At 38.7% G+C, this 21,610-nt stretch overlaps 1 protein-coding gene across 1 annotated transcript in view; it reads left to right on the top strand.

The window, feature by feature from the left end:
• The window catches only part of ROS1 (ROS proto-oncogene 1, receptor tyrosine kinase), a 118,218-nt gene that overhangs the window by 49,936 nt on the left and 46,672 nt on the right, over positions 1-21,610 (top strand). Inside the window, exons 19-25 of the mRNA XM_040627483.1 lie at positions 12,969-13,183; positions 13,509-13,669; positions 14,258-14,402; positions 16,621-16,883; positions 19,157-19,220; positions 19,542-19,744; positions 21,295-21,500. Of these exons, the coding sequence (XP_040483417.1) occupies positions 12,969-13,183; positions 13,509-13,669; positions 14,258-14,402; positions 16,621-16,883; positions 19,157-19,220; positions 19,542-19,744; positions 21,295-21,500 (1,257 nt within the window). The remainder of the gene's footprint in view (positions 1-12,968; positions 13,184-13,508; positions 13,670-14,257; positions 14,403-16,620; positions 16,884-19,156; positions 19,221-19,541; positions 19,745-21,294; positions 21,501-21,610) is intronic.

Here is a 21,610-nt window from a genome sequence, read left to right as displayed (position 1 = left end):
AGCTGTTGATAAAAGTTTCTAATAATCCTTCCAATTTCATTGGTATTGGTTGTGACCTCTCCTTTTTCACTCATAATTTTATTAATTTGGGTCCTTTCTCTATTCTTTTGGATAAGTCTTGCCAGTGGTCTGTCAATTTTATTGATTCTCTTGAAGAACCAGCTTCTAGTTCGGTTGATCTGCTCTACTGTACTCCTGGTTTCTAATTCATTGATTTCCCCTCTAATCTTGGTCAACTGCTTCCTCGTGGATGGATTAGGCCTGTCCCTCTGTTGCTGTTCCAGCTTCTTGAGGTGAGAATATAAAAACTACATTTTAGATTTTTCTATTCTTTTGAGTGAGGCTTGGATGGCTATGTATTTCCCCCTTAGGACTGCCTTTGCAGTATCCCATAGGTTTTGGACCGATATGTTTTCATTCTCGTTGGTCTCCATAAATTGTTTAAATTGATTTTTGATTTCCTGGTTTATTGAGTCATTCCTGAGCAGGATGGTTCTTAGTCTCCAAGTGTTTGAGTTTCTTCCAAATTTTTCCTTGTGGTTGAGTTCCAATTTCAGAGTGTTGTGGTCTGAGAATATGCAGGGAATAATTTCAGTCTTTTGGTATTGGTTGAGACCTGTTTTGTGACCCAGAACACGGTCTATTCTTGAGAATGTTCCATGGGCATTAGAATAGAATGAGTATTCTTTGGTTCTGGGGTGTAGTGTTCTATATATATCTATGAGGTCCAACTCATTGAGTATGGCATTCAAAGCTCTTGTTTCTTTGCTGATTTCTTGCTTAGGTGATCTGTCTATTGCTGATAGTGGAGTGTTGAGGTCTCCTACTATTAGTGTATTTTTATCTATATGTCTCTTTATTCTGGTTAAGAGTTGGCTTGTGTATCTTGCTGCTCCCCTGTTGGGGGCATATATATTTATAATTGTGAGATCCACTTCTTGAATACATCCTTTAAGAATAATATAGTGCCCTTCTGTGTCTCTAATTATAGTCTTTAGTTTAAAATCCAATCTGTCTGATATGAGCATTGCTACCCCAACTTTCTTTTGAGGTCCATTGGCATGAACGATGGTTTTCCATCCCTTCACTTTCAGTCTGGATGTATCTTTAGGTTCAAAATGAGTCTCTTGTAGACAGCAAATGGATGGGTCATGTCTTTTTATCCAATCTGCAACCCTGTTTGCGTTTATGGGAGCATTTAGGCCATTCACATTGAGAGTGATTATTGAGAGATATGATTTTAATGATGTCATGTTTCCTATGAAGTCTTTGTTTCTATAGATTGTAAATTTCTGTTCCATATCACTCTTGGGGCCTTTTTACTTTTATAGAACCCCCCCTTAATATCTCATGTAGGGCTGTTTTGGTGGTTATGAATTCCTTCAGTTTCTGTCGATCCTGGAAGGTCCTTATCTCTCCATCAATTCTGAATGACAGCCTTGCTGGATAAAGGATCCTTGGCTGCATGTTCTTCTCAGATAGAGCTTTGAAAATACCCTGCCAACCCTTCCTGGCCTGCCAGGTCTCTGTAGACAGGTCTGATGTTATTCTGATATTTTTCCCTCTGTACGTAAGGATTTTCTTCCCCCTGGCCACTATCAGTACTGTATCCTTGGATCTAATATTTGTGAATTGCACTCTGACGTGATGTGGTGTAGGTCTGTTCTCATTGACCTTGGGAGGGGTCCTCGCTGCCTCTAGGACACGAATGCTTGTTTCCTTTGCCAAATTAGGGAAGTTCTCAGCTACAATTTGTTCAAATATCTCTTTTAGACGTCTCTCTTTCTCCATCCCCTCAGGGATGCCAATGATTCTGACATTGGAACGTTTGATTGAGTCAGTAATCTCCCGTAATCTACATTCTTGAGATCAGATTTTTTTGAGCCAAGTTTCTGTTTTAACTTTCTCTTCTACCATCCCATCCTCCAATTCACTAATTAGTTCTTCTGCCTCATTTACCCTCGCCATCAGAGTGCCTAGTTTAGGCTGCATTTGATTCATAGCATTTTTAATTTCTGCCAGATTTGCTCTCATTTCTGCCCTTAGAGATTCTATATTCTCATTAATATTTTCATTAATATTTTTTTCAAGCCTACACATCATCTTGACCATTGTTACTCTGAACTCCATTTCTGACAATTTGGTTATATCCATATCCATTAGTTCTGTGGCAGAGGCCACAGACTCATTATCTTTTCTTTGCTGGGGGGGATTTCCCCTCATCATTCTGATGAGGAGAGGTTGCGGGGATGCCCAGAGCCCAAATTATTGACCAGGACCCAGGCAGTGTGCACTTGTTTTATAGGGACCTTAGGGATGTGGGCTTCTTGATTTTTCAGCCTGCCTTCTGGGGGAGGGGCCTGCTGTGCTGATACTCAGGCAACCCTATCTGGGTAGAGTCTCCCTGTCACCTGCAAGGGGGGATGGGGATGGGCACAATGTGAGCTTGTATTTCCGGGCTTTTGTTCTCTGGCGGCTTTCTGTGACTCTTCTGAGAATCAGAGCAGCAGTGGCTGTATCCTAGCCTCTGTCTCAGAACAGAGAGATTGCAGTCCGCTCTCTACTGAGCTCTCCTGGCCACTTTAACTCTGTTTCTGTCGGTGCTGCTAAAAACCCTGCAGCATCCCGGGTTGTGCTTCCTGCAGCCGCTCTCCCAGCCCTTCCTTCCAGGGCCCGCACCTCTCTGTCCTTTGTGCTTCTAACACCTCCAGCCAACCCCGGTTCCGACACGCGCTCCCGAGATCCCTGTTTCAGTGAGGTTTGTGCGAGCTCCAGAGCTCCGGTTTTCAGTTTGGATGCGCATGCACTCCTGAGCTCCTGGTTTCAGTCCAGTTCCAGTGAACGCTCCGGAGCTCGGTTTTCAGTCTGGTCGTGCGTGTTCCTGGGCTCATGGTCTCAGTCTGCTCTCTCGCAGGTGCTGGTCCACGAGTCTGGCCCGCTCCCCCGTGCAGGTGGCTACCGCTTCCCAGTGCCTGAGCGTGTTGGCTCCCTTCCCTTTCCGGTTATCTTCCAATGTCTGTGTGCAGATTCATGGCTCCCCACTTCGTACCTCACTACTCAGCACTGGAGATGTTCGTTTGTAGAGATCCAGATGTATCTTCCTGCGTCTCAGGCTGATTCCGTGGGTGTTCAGGATGGTCTGGTAGATATCCAGCTCGACTCAGGGGACCAGCTGAGAAAGGGATCCCCTACTCCTCCACCATCTTTTCTCCTCCTTGCAGAAAGTGGTTGCCTTTCTGTTCATAGAGTTTCTGCTACTCTTTTCTTCATTCTGCAGTTGTGTTCATAGGTATTCAGAATGGTTTCGTAGTTCTCTAGCTGAATTCCTGGGACCAGATGAACTTTAGGTCTCCTGCTCCTTTGCCATCTTGGAACTGGAATCCCATTTTTGCTTTTGAAAATTAGGTGTAATATACATGACATCAAATGCTCAGATCTTCAGTATTCCAGTACATCAGTTTTGGCAAATACATTTTAAGACACAGACATTTCCATCATCACAGAAATTTTTCTGCTCCCCTCCAATCAATCCCTAACCCTACCCCCTGCCCCTGAAATATGCACTTTTAGTTCCTGCCTTCTTTTACTTGGCATAATATCTTTATGATTCATCCATGTTGTTATGTGTCTTAATCTTCCCTTTTTATGGCTGAGTAGAATTCCATTGCACGAACATATCATAGTTTGCATATCCTTCATGTGCATTTAGATTGCTCCCCAATTTTGGTGATAATGGATAAAACTGTATAAATATTTATAGACAAGGCTTTTTGTGGACATATTCTTGGATAAATACCTATGACTAGAATTGCTGGGTGATAGGGGAGATATATGCTTAACTTTTTAAGTAATTTCCTCATTTTCAAAGGGTTCTTACTACTTTGCATTCCCCCGAGAGTTGTATGAGAGTTCTGGTTCTGCCACATCCTCTCAACAGTTGGCTTTGGCTTTCTTTTTAATTTCACCATTCACTGTTGTGTGTAGCAGTGTATCATTGTGCTTTTAATTTACACTTGACAATGACTAACAGTTTTGACCACTTTTTAATTTGTTATTGACTATTTATATATCCTCTTTTTTGATGTGGCCGTTCAAATATTTTTCTCACTAATTGACTGTATATCTTTCATTTTTGAGATGCAGGAGATCTTTAAGTATTTTGTATATAAGTCCTTTGTTAAATATAGTCATTGTGAATATTTTCTCCCAGTATTTGACTTACCTATATATTTGTTGGTGGTATGTTTTAGTGAGCAGAAGTTTTTAACTTTGACTTATCCAATTTATCAATTATTTTCTTTATGGTTTGTGTTTTCCGTGTCTTCTATAAGAAATCTTCATCTATCCTAGGGTTATGAAGATTTTATATAATGGTTTTTTAATTGTTTTAACTTCTATATTTAAATATATGATCCATCCAAAATTGCTTTTTAGATATGACTTTTAGATACCGGTTTTTAGATGTTTCTTTTTGATATGAATTTCCAATTGTTCTAGTACAATTTGTTTTTCTTTGTTGGAGAGAGGGGGAGCAAGAGTGGGGGAGCGGCAGAGGAAGCGGGAGAAGCAGACTCTCACAGGGAGCTTGACTCAGGGCTCTATCCCAGGACCCTGAGGTACTCTATCATGACCTGAGCCAAAGGCAGATGCTTGACCGTCTGAGCCACCCAGGTGCCCCAGAGAGAGAGAATCTTAAGCAAGCTCCATGCCCAGTGTGGAGCCTGATGCAGGGATCCATCTCACAACCCTAAGGTCATGACCTGAGCCAAAATCAAGTTAGATGTTTAACCAACTGAGCTACCCAGGTGCCCCTGGAGTACCATTTGTTAAAAGGATTTGCCTTTCATTATTTAATTGCTTTGGTGCCCTTGTTCAAAATTATTTGACTGAGCATTTTTGGGTCAATTTTTGGCCTTTGATAATTTGTCTAGTCTCATGCAGATAGTACATTTTCTTGATTACTATAAATTTAAAAAAAGACTTAAAGATAGGTAACATTAAGTCCTCAATTTGTTTTTCTTTTTTAATATTTTTGTTTTGGCTATTCTTCATCCTTTGCCTTTCTAAACAAATTAAAAAATCATCTTACTAATTTCTGGAATAAAGCCTGTAGGGACTTTTTAAAAAGGTTTCATTTATTTATTTATTTATTTAGAACTCATGCAAGAAGGGTGAGGGGCAGGAGGAGAGGGAAGGAATCTTAAGCAGGCTCTGGGCTGAGTGCAGAGCCTGACGTGGGGCTTGATCTCAAACCCTGAGATCATGACCTGAGCCCAAACCAAGAGTCCGTCACTTAACCAACTGAGCCACCCAGGCGGCCCTAGCCTGTTGGAATTTTAAATCTCTTATCAGTTTAGGGAGAATGGACATCATAAAATATTGAGTCTTGAAATCAATGAAAATGGTATCATTCACCATTTATTTAGGTTTTCTTTAATTTTTTTAACAGTGTTTTATAGTTTTCAGTGTAGAAATGTAGAAGTTTTGCACATCTTTCACTAATTAATCCTTAAGTATCTTATTTTTTTGATGCTTTATAGGTGACGTTTTCAAAAATTCCGTTTTCTAAGTGCTTATTACTAGGATGGAGAAATTCAATTGATTTTTGTATATTGACTTTGTATCTTGATTCATTGCTGAATTCACTGTTCTGGTTTCATGCAGAATGGTTTAGTGAGGGTTATAGTAGTCTTTTAAAATGATCCCTCCTCCTCAATTTTCTGAGTGTTTTTATAGCATTGATATTAATTCTTCCTTAAGTTTTGATAGCATCCCCCAGTGAATCCATCTGGGCCTAGAGTTTTCTTTGTGGAAAATTGTTTGATTATAAATTTAATATATTTTAAGGATATAGGGTTATTTAAATTTTTATTTCCTCTTAAATCAATTTTGGTAATTTATGTCTGTTAAGGAATTTATCCATTTTGAATGAGCTATCAAATTAAATTTAATGGTAGTCCCACGTTATCACTTTAATGCCTAGAAGGTCTGTAGTGATGTCCTCTTATATCTCTGATATTGGTACTTTTTTCCTTGATCACTCCTGTTAAGGGTTTATCAAATTTATCAATCTTTTTAAAGAACTATCTTCTAGTTTTGTTGATTTTTCTCTATGTTTTTCCATTTTTTGTTTCACTCCTTTCCAGTATTATTTTTATTATTTCTTCTTTTACTTATTTTAGGTATAACTTCCTCTTCTACTTGTAGCTTTTTAAGATGAAAGGAGAAGTCATCGTGTTCAAATAATTCCACTAATATTTTTATAATATTGACATTTAAAGCTGTAAGTTTCTTTTAAAGACCTGGTTAGTTGTATTCCACAAATTTTAGTATGCTGTGTTTCATTATCATTGATTTAAAAATATTTTCCAGTTTCCCTTATTAGTTTTTTCTGATCCATATATTTTTAAAATGTATGTTGCTTAGTTTTGAAGTATTTTGGGATTGTTTAGGTATTATTTCTATTAATTTCTAATTTAGTATCATTGTGGCCAAAGAACATACTCCATATAATTTCAATCTTTTGACATTTATTTAGGCTTATTTTATGGCCCACCATTGGGTATGTCATGGTCAATGTTCCATGTGCCACTAGAGAAGAATATTTATTCTGCTTTTGTTTCATATAATAGCCTATAACTGTCAAGTACATAAATTGGTTGATAGTGTAGTTAAAATACTTGTGTCTACTTGTATTATCTATCACTAAGAAAGAGGTGTTAGAGTCTTCGACTATGTAGATTTGCCTATAGTTCTCTTTAGTTGATGTGTCTGGGTGCTTTGTATTTATATTGTTATTTATATACTTGATTATATTGCCTTTTATTGCTATAAAATACCCTCATTAGTCTATGGTACTACTCTTCATCTTAGGGATCACTGTCTGATATCAGTATAGCCACAGCAGCTTTCTTAAGCTTAGTGTTTGCATGGTACACCTCAATCCATCCCTTTACTTTCAATCAGTTTTGACTTTATCTCTAAAGTATGTTTCTTGTAAACAACATATAGGGTTTTGCTTTTTTAAGCAGTCTGATTTCTGTCTTTTAATTGGATGTTTGGTTCATTTACATTTAGTATAATTATTAATGTATTTGGGTTTAAATCTACCATCTTGGTGTTTGACTTCCATTTGTCTCACCAGTTCTTCGCTCCTCTGTTCTATTTTTTTCCATTTTTGAGGGTGAATAAAATCATTTTTAGTATGCCATTTTATCTCCTCTCATGACATTTTAATTACATCTACTTATACTTTTTTTAGGTTGCTTTAGAGAATATATATTCATTTTTTACCGAAACATCTTCAATTTATTGCAGTAAATATTCAAAATATTTTTATTTCATGAATTAAAAATTTTATGACAAGGGGCACCTGGGTGGCTCAGTTGGTAGAGCATCAGACTCTTGGTCTCAGCTCAGGTCTTGATCTCAAGGTTTTGAGTTCAAGCCCTGCCCTGGACTTCATGCTGGGTGTGGATCCTAACTTAAAAAAAATTTATGACAATATATTGCAATTATTACCCTTTGTGTACTTGTTGTCATATATTTTACTTTTACCTACAGCATAGAATCCATGTTTGTTACTATTTTTAGTTTAAACAGCCAACAATAGGGCGCCTAGGTGGCTCATTTGGTTAAGCGTCTGACTTTTGATTTTGGCTTAGGTCATGATCTCAGGTCATGAGATTGAACCCTATGTAGGGTTCTGTGCTGGACATGGAGTCTTCTTGAGATTCTCTCTCTCTGTCCCTTCCCCCATCTTCCTGTCTTAAAAAAAAAAAAAAGTTGATAAACAGCTAACATGTTTTTAATTTTAAGGGAGCAGTTATAGATCTCAAATTAAAATATAGGACATTAAATCATTAGAGAACAGGATTTAGAGAGATAATTTAGAGGTCATTTTATTTCATAGATGAGGAAAGAGATCCAGAGTTGTGCAGATCTGCATAATGTCACATAGTTAAATAGATGGTCAGTAAAGGGTTAAAGTAAACCAAACTATAGTGCTCTAGGGCAGAGATTTTTTAATAGGAATTACATTTTTGCTTGTTTATTTTTCTTTTTTTCATTTTTATTAAGTTTTTAATTTTAATTTCAGTATGGCTAACATACAATGTTATATTAGTTTCAGATATACAATATAGTGATTCAACAATTTTATACACTGTTATACTGTGCTCATCATGGTAAGTGTACTCTTTAATGCCCGTTACCTATTTCACCCATCCCCCACCACCTCCTGTCTGGTAACTATCGGTTTGTTCTCTATAGTTCGGAGTCTGTTTCTTGGTTTCTCTCTCTCAATCTCTCTCTCTCTTTTTTCCCCCACTTTGTTCATTTGCTTTATTTCTTAAATTCCACATATGAGTGAGATTTTATGGTATTTGTCTTTTTCTGACTGACTTATTTTGCTTGGCATTATACTCTCTAGCTCTATCCATGTTGTTGCAAATGGCAAGATTTAATTCCTTTTATGGCTGAATAATATTACAGGATATACATATATCTTCTTTATCCATTCATCTATTCATGGATGCTTAGACGGCTTTCATAATTTGGCTATTGTAAATAATGCTGCAATAAACACAGGAGTGCACATATCCTTTCAAATTGGTGTTTTTCTATTCTTTGAGTAAATACCCAGTAGTGCGATTACTGGATCTTAGAGTAGTTCTGTTTTTAATTTGAGGAACTCCATATGCTTTCCATAGTGGCTGCACCAGTTTGCATTTCCACCAACTGTGCACGAGGGCTCCTTTCTTTCTCACATCTTTGTTAACACTTGTTGTTTCTTGTGTTTTTTATTTTAGCCATTCTGATAGGTGTGAGGTGATATCTCGTTGTAGTTTTGATCTGTGTGTCCCTGATAAGAGATGTTGAGCATCTTTTCTTGTGTCTGTTGGCCATATGTATGTCTTCTTTGGAGAAATGTCTGTTCATATCTTCTGCCTGTTTTTTAACTAGATTATTCACGTTTTGAGTGTTGAGTTGTATCAGCTTCTTATATATTTTGGGTACTAACCCTTTATTAGATATGTCATTTGCAAATATTTTCTCCCATTCATTAGGTTGTCTTTTAGTTTTTTTGATTGTTTCCTTCACCGTGCAGAAGCTTTTTATTTTGATGTAGTCCCAATAGTTTATTTTTGCTTTTATTTCCCTTGCCTCAAGAGACATATCTAGAAAAATGTTGCTATGGCCAATGTCAGAGAAATTACTGCTTGTGCTCTTTTCTAGGATTTTTATGGTTTCAGGTCTCACATTTAGGTCTTTAATCCATTGTGAGTTTATTTTTGTTTATGGTGTAAGAAAGTAGTCCAGTTTCATTCTTTTGCATGTAGCTGTTCTAGCAAAGAGTTTTCTAATACTGAGTTCTTGGACCCCAGAGAGTTCATGGAGGGCTTCAGGATGTGTGTGAGTGCCCTGAAATTGAGGATCTATACTTTTCATCAATTTTCAGGGAGCCTAATCTTACAAAGGCAGAGAATTCCTGCTACATGAAGACAATGACAAAACTACTTTTAGATAAAAAAATTCAGTTTTTTTTTTTTGGTTGCTGGAAAAACTCTTAATCATAGACTATGGAAAAGGATATACACATCTGAAATATGTATATAAACATATAATGTGTATAAACAAATACACAACAATCTGAGTAACCAATTATTTCCTATCTACTATGGCATACAGCTTTGGCTTGTTTCCCACCTGTGAACCACAGAAAACCAGTTGTTCCTTTCCCTGGAAATGGAAGGTACTGGTAATCTGATTGCCAAAAGAATCTGTCTGAGATAATATGTTTCAAGTGACAGTGTCCTGAAGGATTGTGGTTCATTCTGTGTCTGCACATGCTGGAGGGCTGGTTAGTTGGTGTTCTTTGAGAGCCCAGCTCCTCAAGCATCCAGAGAATTGATATCATTGGATTGAACAGGCAGAGAAAGGAGGTTTCTCCTTTAAAAATACATTTCCTCATCTCAAGGTTAAAAATGTTTCCTTGTATGCTTTCACAGTCGAGTGCAGCAGTGCTTGGCAAGGTTACACAATGGACAGGCACTTTTGCCTTCCAAGTAAGTCTTGCCTCTTTATCATATCAGGAAATAAAAGTTGTACATAAAGACAGAGATTCCAGAGCATCTTACGAGCAGGAATTTTTTCTTCTATACAGCCCAGATTCCTTCTTCTACATTTTAAGTTCCTTTTCTTTAGTCTAGATCAGCACTAATACAAATATAATGTGAACCACATATGTGATTGTAAATTTCCTAGTTGCCTCATTGAAAAAAGTAGAAAGATACAAGTAAATTATTAATTCATATTAGTTCTTGAATATCCAGAGTGTATTTTACGTATATAGCACTTCTCAATTTGTACATTAAGTTTTCATAGGAAATACTTGATTGGTGTTGATATATAAAATTTACATTGAAAAAGTTGGTTTATATGCTTGTTTTCCCAAAATACTTATAATTTTTCTCATAATTCATGCATATGATTCATAATGCATGAGTCAAATATTAGTTTTAAAGCTTAACCTAAATTAATTAAAATGAAATAACATGAAACATTCAGTTCCTCGATCATATTCAAGGCTTCCGTGGTCACACGCGGTTTGTGGCTATTATGTTGGGCGGTATAGCTCTAGCTTGTGGTAAAGATGAGATGAGCTGTTTGTTGCAACTTGGTATATTCTGGACTTGACAGCTGTAGTGGAGCTACTCTTGAAATTGCTCTTCACTCTCCTGTGTCCATCCAATCCCTTCAGTTTAAGAAAGAATGAATCAGTTGCAAGTATAACAATATATCTGACATGGAAGTTGAAGAGAGTGCACCTTTCAAATTTCAGATGTATTTAGTTCTGTCCAGAGTTATTACATTACTCCAAAGGAGCCTAGGTCCTTGCTGTTCCCTCTGCCTGACTCAGTTCCCTTGGTTAACTGGTATTCTGTCTGCACAGCTCAGTTTAAACATTGTTCTCTGAGAGACACTTTTTCTGACCAGACTCCAGTAGGTGTCCTTGTTAAGGAGCCCACTCTACCTTTCTTCTTACAGTGTCATTGTTTGCTCATCTTCTACCAGACTGCTTTTCTGCTAGCCCATGTACTCTATGAGGGTGGGGAACTGTATTTGTCGTACTCACCACTCTATTCCTGGCGGCTAACACAGAACTAGGCACAGAACATTTGTCGAATGAATGAGTAAATGAATGAAACCTCGGCATAGTAATCTCAGCTGACCTCTATACACAGCTTCATGGCATCATGGAAGAGTTTGTCTTTTTATGACTTTTTTGTTGAGCTTTGGTTGAAATCCAGCTTCACTTATTGCTGAAGACATGGAAGGAAGCCCCCTACTGACCTCCTGAAAGTGAAGAGGTTTTGCTGAGGTTGTGCTGTGAACATTGGAGGTCAAGAATTTTCTGGTTAGCTCAGGAGAGTTTTTTACAGGGGAGGAGTCTTTAGCTGGAACTGAGGGGCAATCCAAGCCAGTAGCAACTGAGGGATATCCAGTCTCACCCCACGGGGAATCCTCTGTCCTGGGGACTATTTGGGGAATGTTGAAACAACCCGGTGAGCAAAACTAACACAAACGTGTTCACTGACAGGGTACAGGCTGCAGCAACGCTGTGGGTGGTCCAGGAGGGCTAGCCTCTTCAGACCACGTGCATCCCGCTTGGTGAGGTTCCTTCCATTTGGAATTTGGTTTTATATATTTCACAAGGTTGCTGGAAAGTTCTAACGAGAAGTAGAAATAACAAGGCGTAACATTAGATAAGTGGGTGAAAGTCCAAGAGGTGAATCAGATGTTGTCTTCAGAACTGTGTAGGTATGGGGGCACCTGGGTGGCTCAGTCGTTAAGCGTCTGCCTTCGGCTTAGGGCATGATCCCGGTGTTCTGGGTTCGAGCCCCACATCAGGCTCCACCGCTGGAAGCTTGCTTCTTCCTCTCCCACTCCCCCTGCTTGTGTTCCCTCTCTCACTGGCTGTCTCTATCTCTGTCAAATAAATAAATAAAATCTTAGAAAAAAAAAAAAAAGAACCGTGTAGGTATGAATAGAGTATTTACTTAAAAAGGATAATGGGAATAGTCCTCATGAATATACTTCTCTGTAAGGTTCCCAATTTCCAGTTATGGTTCTCTTAGGCAGTTTCAGTTTTGTCAAGGAGGTATTGTGAAATTTACAAATCAAAAGTTTTATGTATTTTGATTTTAAATGCCATACTTCATCCTTTTCTAAAGAGGGGCATGTCAACACTCTAAAAAGCTTTAGAGAAATCATCAAAAAAAAAAAAGTGAAACCACTGCTTCAAAAGGCTGAACGTCGTTGAGATAGTTTTTGTTTATTGAGTACTAGGCAACTGGAGTAATTTGAGAAAACACCAAACAGATTTTTAAAGTGAAAGTCATTGTAAAATTCTGTCATTGAGAAAAAAACTGTAACATCAATTTAAGTACTAGTCTGTTAACTTGAATCCCCCAGTCTGAAAAGAAGCATTTTGAATGAGCCGAAGAGGCTAGTAAGTGTCATTGAAGCAACAGAAGTGAATGATACAAAGTGAAGGACCAAACAGGGTAGAATGATGAGTGGCAAATAAGGAAGGTGACTAACCAAGTAGAGGAGGGAGGCGCGGCTCAGTGGGGAGAAAGCAGTCAGTATTCAGGGTACTACCAAGAATCGAAAGTATTTGCCAAAGTCTGTGTGTCTCTTGCCATTGCAATATCTCGTTAAGAAGAAAAGTCCTAGAAACTTTGCTTTAGGCATATCTCAACAAAAATGTAAAAAATCAAATTTCTATGGAACTAAAAAGAACAATAATTACTATTGTAAAGTATTTTCTTTTTGTTTTTGTATAATACACACACACACACACACACACACTCTCACAAGCACGTATTCTCTCCAGTCCTGGCGTGTACCAGCCCTTCCCCCGAATTCAGGTACACGCGCTAACTGGTGTCATGTCTTCGCAGCTCTGGGGAGCCCCACATCACAGAATTTGCAGCCTGGAGTACTTCGGAAATTTCCCAGAATACACTGATGTACTATAGTGGTCGGCTCTTCTGGATCAACGGCTTTAGGATTATCACAGCTCAGGAAATAGGTCAGAGAGCCAGTGTCTCTGTGTTGGAACCAGCCAGATTTAACCAGTTCACGATTATTCAGCCATCCCTCAAGCCTCTGCCAGGTACAAGATTTTATTCCTGCTTACCCTCTCTCCTCCAAACTTTTTGTGAAATAAATGTTTAGGTTGGGATTTTTTTCTTAAGAATTATGTTTTAAAAAGAAAAAGGCTTTAGTAGTTTCTGTTGGCTTGCTTACAGTGAGTTCACTCTTAACCCAAATTTGTAGTGTGTAACAGTCAGAAAAAGAAAATTTTCAGGATATAGTAAAAGAAAGGGAAATTTTGCTTTGGTACCAATTATTAGTAATTTCTATTAATTTTCCATGCTTTCTATGATGATTGAGAATCTTAAGTTCTTTCCCCCTCTATTTTTTCTTTCATCCCATAGGCAACTTTTCTGTTACCCCCAAGGTTATCCCAGATTCTGTGCAAGAATCTTCATTTAGGATCGAAGGGAATGCTTCCAGTTTTCAGATCCTGTGGAATGCTCCCCCAGCAGTGGATTGGGGTGTGATTTTCTACAGTGTGGAATTCAGTTCTCATTCTAAGGTATGGTGTTGGTTCTAGTAGCTTCCATTTCTCAAAGAGTCTGTACCACCTGCCTGCACTCATTTGTGCCTCCTTCATTTAGCCAAGCCCATCTATTTTCTTTGTTGTTCCCACAGCATTTGGTTATTAAGATTTTTCCTGAGAACCCTTGTTTACAGCCAGTCTCTGACCATTTTGCGGTTAGTGGTAACAACTGGTTTGTTAGATACATTTTTTTTAAAAAGATTTTATTTATTTATTTGACAGAGATAGAGACAGCCAGCGAGAGAGGGAACACAAGCAGGGGGAGTGGGAGAGGAAGAAGCAGGCTCATAGCAGAGGAGCCCGTTGTGGGGCTCGATCCCAGAACGCAGGGATCACACCCTGAGCCGAAGGCAGACGCTTAACCACTGTGCCACCCAGGCGCCCCTGTTAGATACATTTTAACTGGTCTATGTGGAACCAATGGAACTTACCAACATTAGCATTTCCGAAATTGCAAGTTTTGACTTCACACGTGAACCAGAGTTTGGGGATTTTAATTAATTAGGATTAAAGGATTTTATGATTCCCTCGCTGAGAAAATAATGTTTTGTTCTTATATTTTAGCTTCTGGCTAGTGAACAACAGCTTTTACCTGTATTTACTGTGGAAGGCCTGGAGCCCTACGCCTTCTTTAATCTCTCTGTCACTCCTTATACGTACTGGGGAAAAGGCCCCAAAACATCTCTGTCACTTCGAGCACCTGAAACAGGTACATGGGTCAAAATCTCTTTTACAAAAGGCAGAACCTCACTTTCCATGATCTAGAATAAACAGCTAATAATTTTTAAAAATAACTGTCAGTTTTATAGATGTGTTAAGATTCAAGACCCTCTCAATGATTTCTCAGAGATTAGAATAGCACCATTAAAATAAATCTGCATAATTTATTCCAAAAGCATATTTCAAAGATTTCTTAGAGACTCTTTCACTTGATTATCATAATATATCTGATGCAGAAACCTGTTTCAGGAAATTTGTGAAACACTTGATAAGGAAAATGGGAATATAACAGCAGAGACAGTTTACGGAAGGCAGGCTTGTCGGGAAATGTTCTCATGGACGGTAGCTCAGAATCTTCCGTAGGTGAATAACTGATGTCTAAATTTAACGTTTCTCTTTGGAACATATTTTAAAAAGGCTACTAGTCATATCTTACATGCATATTGCTATAAGATGTGCAAAGCACATTTATATGTATCACTCCTTTATTAAACATTTATTGCGTACCTATCATGTGTCAGAAACATCATTTCATCCTTTCACTTAACCCTTATCCTGCTCTGAGGAAGGTAGGACAGGTGTTATTATCTCATTTATGCAAATGAGAAAGCAGAAGCCCCGTGGCTGCTCAATGTCGCATAGCCAGTTAAGTGACAGGGCTGGGACTTAATCCAGACTTTGTGCTGTAGTTTGATCAAATCTCCATTTGGTCATTTCTGCAAATGGTGGTCAATGATAGTATCATATTGATTTATTTAGTATCAACTTATTAGCACAGGACCAGGCAGGCGGTAAGAGCTCAGTAAGCATAGACATCCATTCACCACTGTGGTTTTTTCACTGCTAAGATTCTTTCAATGATATCTATCCGTGAGTCTCATGACAGGAACATAGTGGAGCCTGGGCAGGTTCTGGAGCAGTTAGCGTTGGATCCAGGTATGCTCTCTTTGAGGTGGTCTTGGGATGTCAGCTTTGGTCGGATTCTTCCTTGGAAGTGGCTTTGTCTGCGTGTGTCAGGGGATGCACCGGGGGCTAAGGTCATCAGCACTCTGCTGGATGTCGGGGGCAATAAAATAGAAAGAAAAGAAAAGATCTGGCCTTTGCCTTCCAAAATTTATAATATAGTCGGGAAATTATTCAAATTGACAAATATTTCTTAAGCACTTACTGTGTGCCAGTCCTATACTAGACTTGAGGGGATTTAACAAGGAATTCAAGAAAAGGTGCTTTCTCTGGTGGAGCTCATAAAACAGTAGAGATAAACACATGCTTCCAACGACAATAGAAATGAGACCATGGGAACTGAGTTGCAATGGCATAGAGCGAATAGACAAGACGGAAAGCTTCCTCTGTATCAGGCAGCCCCCGCGCTCTTAGGAGAGCGCAGTGCTCATGGACTGGTATGGCCACCGAAGGCCTTTGGGGAGGGGGAATTCTAGCTGGCTCTGAGGAATGATGCAAGAAAAGGATCCCATGTGAGCACGGCGTAAGCAGGCCTGGAGCCTGCATGAGGATGTGAGTGTTGAACGTTGAGAAGTGATGCGATTGGAGTAGAGAGCGAAAGGGGACTTTGTAGAGGAGTCCGAAGAAAGAAGACAGGCATCTTGGATGAAATGACACAGACCTCAGGCAGAGGAATTTCTCTTGATTAGGAGGAAGATAAATTCACTGAAGGACTGGGAGAGACTAAATTGCTTGGTGAGGCTCTAGGATAAATGGCAACCCTAAACTGTACTCTTGGGAGTACTCCCTGCTGCCGGGGAGGGTTCAAGGTGAGAGCGCCTGATCCCTGATATGCTGCATGTTACATCCTGAACTGGTTGAAGGCTGGACCGAGTTCCTGCCTTCCTTCCTGTGACTGCCATTCCCACCACCAGCGAAATCACTATGTCAGCAGGAGTAAGTGTATTTTATAAGGAGAACCAGCCACTCTCCATTTATACAGGGCACAGATGAGAAAGATGGACCTAAATGCTGGCAAGAGGGATTTGGGTTGAAGATAAGAAAGATTTGCTGAAATATCAGGATAGGTTCCTGAAGAAATCTGTGGAATATTCTCTCCTGAAGATCTTTAAGAACAAGATAGATACACTTCAATGGTCTGGAATGAGAAGTACTTATTGCTAAGTTTCTCCACACCCTCACCATGAATGGTGAAAAGTCAACCCTTTATTCTTGTCTACCCTATCTGTGTCTCTGCTTTGCAGTTCCATCGGCACCACAGAACCCCAGGATATTTGTATTGCCAAGCGGGAAATACCATAACCAGAATGAAGTTGTGGTGGAATTTCGATGGAATAAGCCTAAGCATGAAAACGGTGTGTTAACAAGATTTGAAATTCTCTATCGAATATCCAACCAGACAGACACAAATGAAACATTCGAAGACTGGATCGCTGTCAATGCAGCTCCCTCGGAGATGTCTTGTCAGCTTGAAGGCATGAGTCCCGGGTACACCATCGCCTTCCAGGTATGCGTGAGAGCAGGGAAACGAGGGTCTCAGTGGTGCGGACAGAAAGTTGGTTAAAGGACCAGGCTAACAATTCGGCCACTCTGTCAGTAAATTGAGGTCCACTGTGATCACGGAAGTCAAGTGGGTAGCGAGGATACAGAGGGGAGAGGGGATAGCTAGGGTAAAGGACACCTTGACAACTTTCTGACTTTCAGATTCAGAACAGACCATTATTTTTCCCGTGATCACTCCAGGCCATTGTACCATGGTAGATGCGTTTCTATTCCTTATCTCACTTGATCCTCTTATGGTCTGTGAAGAAAAAGCCATGTGCCTGAGTGTATCAGTGAGTTACTAATGCTCCCTGGGTAGGAAGTGCTGTGCTGTAGTCCAACTTCTAGAGTCCCTTCCACCGGATCACAACACTAGTGCGAAGCCTCTGGATGCCCCAACTTGGAGCTACCAATGGAAATAAAAACTGAGGGTCTAGGTCGCTGACATTTAGAATTACTGTCTGCCTACTGATAGAGGAGAAAGAGAGAATGGGAGTCAAGAATAAAAAGCTACTGCTGCCCCATTTGTGCATTTTAACTTTAATATGAAGTAGTTTTCTACTTATGATAGACGGCTTGATGGTTTTCATGTCTTCATTCAATAGCAAGTTGGTGACAATGTTGTACATATTTAGAGCCATTTTCCAATTCTTTTGGGGTAACATAATGCTTTGGGGAATGTTGTAGAGATTTGAGCTTCCTAAGGATCTATTTTCTTCTTGTAAAATCCTATTTTAATCATTATTTTGTTAATATATTAGGTCTACATATATGAATAAAAAAAGTTGTACTTGAAAGTTAGAGATAATGCACATTCTTATTTGTTAAGAATTATGTATATTCTGGTTAAATAAATATCCTGATTAAGTATATCTGTCTATATGTACATAGAGTTTAGATCTTAGTCACCACATGACCACGCAAGGTGATATGCATGGATATGCATGAGTTTCACTTAACATGGTCTTGTGCAAAAGTGAAGACATCTTGGTATATGTATATACCATGATACACACACACCATATACAGATAGTAGTATGTATAATATGGCAAAATATATTTAACACTAGAAGTATAATAAAAATAATCTAATGCTTTGTTGATTGAGAGGGCACTTGAGGATCTACCCTTTGGGTCCATCATATGGATGTCAATTTTCTTTATAGGTTATTGTATATATGCAAGGTTTGGAAATGGAAATAATTTATTACACAATAAAAGACATATAATAAAAACTTTCTAAAAGCTTTGGTACTAGGTTGCAGAGAGGCACCATGGGAAGGAAGTATACGACCCTCAGAAGACTTGGTTTTTATGCAAGTTTCTGCATGTGTCATCGTGGATGAGTTACTTATCTTTAATTGTGATTTTGTCCAGTTTCTGCTCTTAGTAGTTGTGAGGATCAAAAGAGATAATGTATATAAAAGTGGTCTGAGATGCGCAACTTATTTTCAAATATAAGTTTTAATTATTTTCCTTTTCTAAATCTCCTTTTTTAAAAGTTTAGTAAATTCAGCTATTTAAAGCATCTAGTTGTTTATTTCACAGTAAGTGGAAGTTTACCATAGTTTTGTCTCTGTTAAATGTTCTACATAATTTAGTTTTGAAAATAGCTAAAAACCTTTCTTAGAAATTCAAAATTTTTGCAGTGGAGATTTGTGCCATTACTTTGTACTCTTTTAGACAAAAACAATGACAATAAAAAACAAATGACCAGCATGAATGTGAGGCAGTATTTGCCTCTTAGTGATTTATTGCTTTATACTGGGAGGGAAGTAAGTATTTGAAACTGTTCAGTCAGAGAAAGACAAATACCATGTGATTTCACTCATATGTGGAATTTAAGAACAAAACAGATGAACATAGGGAAGGGGGAAAAAAAAGAGAGGGAGGCAACCATAAGAGACTCTTAACCGTAGAGAACAAACAGAGGGTTGCTGGAGGGGAGGTAGGTGGGGGTGGTCTACGTGGGTGACGGGTACTAAGGAGGACATTTGTGATGAGCACTGGGTGTTGTATGTAAGTGATGGATCACCAAATGCTACTCCTGAATCTAATATTACACTGTATGTTAACTAACTGGAATTTAAATAAAAACTTGAAAAAAAAGAAACTATTCATAATTGGTATCAGAATTATGAAATGAAAGTTTCAATAATTGATCAGTCTCAGAATGTAATTATTATCATTGAGGATGCCATTGAATGCAATTTTTTTGGTATCCTTTTCTTTCTTTAGGTTCGAGTCTTCACATCCAAAGGACCTGGACCATTTTCTGACATAGTAAAGTCCAAAACATCAGGTATTTATTACCTAAAACCTGTGCAAAAAAACAGTTAGTGTTTTAAAAACATTCTTGACTGTTGTTATTCTCAGGGATACGAATGCTATCTCTGAACTGAAGTTAAAATCAAATAATCAATTTTTATCATCACGAGACATGCTGAAATAAACCTAAGCATAGGGCGCCTGGTCAGTGTTGACTGAGACTGGAGCAGTAGATGAACCCAGAGGAAACCCATGGATTTCAGAATAGGCTTCTAGTGAATCAAGGGATTTTGCCAAACCAAAGGTTTTTTTTTTTCCTTATACATATTGTAAGTGTTTTGTTTCTTGTTTTCAGAAATCAACCCATTTCCATACCTCATAACTCTTTTTGACAGCAAGATAGTTTTGTTAGATATGGATCAAAATCAAATTGTATGGACGTTTTCAGCAGAAAGAGACATCAATAGCGTGGGCTACACAGCTGATGACGGAATGGGGTACTATGCTCAAGGAGACTCACTCTGCCTTCTGAACATGCACAACAGGTCCACTTCCGAGGTATTTCACTATATAACTATTCTGGAAGGAAGGATGTGAATAATTTGCATATCACACTACCCTGTAATTCAAATGACTGGTCGGTAGTTGAGCCATTACGATTAGAATGGTGGAAAAGGACAGATGGTGTATAACTGTTTAGTCACAAATGAATAGAGATTAGATTTTGGGCAAATGTCATTCAGGATTAATTTAGCAAATAGTTATTTGGTTTAAGGCACTGTGTTAGTTCCTGGGATAGAGGGGGAAAAAAAAAATCACAGTCCTTGAACAAATCCAGTCTGGTATGAGTCTAACACTAGGAAGACAGTACTGTATAGCAACTAAGGTGTGAGCTTTGGGATCTGAAATTTAGAATTTACCTCTGGCTTCACCTCTTACTAGATCTGTCCATCAGCAAGTTATTTAACCACTGATTATGTGGTATCTGGTCATATGACTCCTGCGAAGATTGAATGAGATAATCTGTGGGAGGCACTGAGCACAATGGCTGGAATGTGGTGGCATTCACTGATGAGAGCAGGCAGACAGAAGACAGCATCATGCTAGGCTGAGGCCAGGATGAGGTGGTATCACAGAAAATGGGCTATCAACCCAGGCTGGAGTGGTGGTGGTGGTACAATGGTAAGACACATTGGGTACAAAGAAGATGAGCCAGGTGAAGGTGGGAAAAGCTGAGGGGTAGTAAGTGTAAAGACAGGGAAACGAGAGAGCCATACCACATTTAGGAGTCTATAATAGAATGAGCTTAGAATGGAGGCGGGGGTGAGGGTGAGTGAAGGACAGGTGGTAAAGCTGGAGATGTAGGCAGGAGCCTCAATATAATGGGCTCCTCTACTGTGCAAAGGTGTGGAATGCCAATCCTGAAGACCACATCAAGCCATTGAAGAAACTCGATGGGTCATTCACATAATCAAGTTATGTTATAGAAAGACCTCTTTATTAGTGGTTTGAATAATGACTTAGAGAAGGTTAAGTCTTAGACACTTAGGAGGCTATCACAGAAACCCAGACAGGAAATGGTAGGCAGGAAATGAGAGGCAGTGAGATGAGAAAGGAGAGGACAAATTTGGGACATATTTAACATGGGACTAATTCATGATGGGCAGTCATGATAGGAAGAAGTCAAGGATCACCCACATTTGTCACAATTGCTCCTCAGGTGAGTGTTGGAAATCCATAAAAATATAGTATGCAGGAGAAAAGAAGGTTTTGGGGGTGAAGTGATGAATTCTCTTTCCTGGGATCCTTCATATGGAGATGTTCAGTAGTCAGTTTGAATCAGTAACTCAGTGAGGGACCTTGCTACTGTTCTTGTAGCACTGGTCTGTGAATTACAGTTGAAGTCATGGTAGTTGAAATTAACCAAGAGAAAGAATACAATGTGGGAAGAGGACCGATGTTACAATGGTACACAGTCCAGAGCTATTATGAAGTTTTGGATTACAAAGAAGTGCAGTAAATAAGTTATGGTAGCTTACAGAAAAATCCTCCAATTTGAAAAAAAAAAAATGACAACTATTTCCTTGGCTGTGTTTTCTACTATAAAGATTTTCCGAGATGCTCTGGTTTTTGATGTCACAGTTATTGCAGTTGAGTGGATTTCAAGGCATCTCTACTTTGTGCGAAAAGCATCACAAAATGGAATGGAAATATTTGATGTTGATCTTGAACACAAGGTGAAATACCCCAGAAAGCTGAAAATTTGCAATAGAAATTCAACAATAGTCTCTTTTGCTGTATATCCTCTTTTAAGGTATGTAAAGTATGAGTATCTGTTTCTGTTGTGATGAAATAGACATTTAATATAATATATTTGGTTTAATGTTGAAAGTCATCGATGGGAAAATAAGATACTCAGGTTTC

The sequence above is a fragment of the Ursus maritimus genome, unplaced genomic scaffold, assembly GCF_017311325.1.
Source record: "Ursus maritimus isolate PB19 unplaced genomic scaffold, ASM1731132v1 scaffold_13, whole genome shotgun sequence".
Taxonomy (NCBI): domain Eukaryota; kingdom Metazoa; phylum Chordata; class Mammalia; order Carnivora; family Ursidae; genus Ursus; species Ursus maritimus.
Note: the sequence above shows the minus strand (reverse complement) of the source record. Positions and strands in the feature narration are given on the sequence as shown.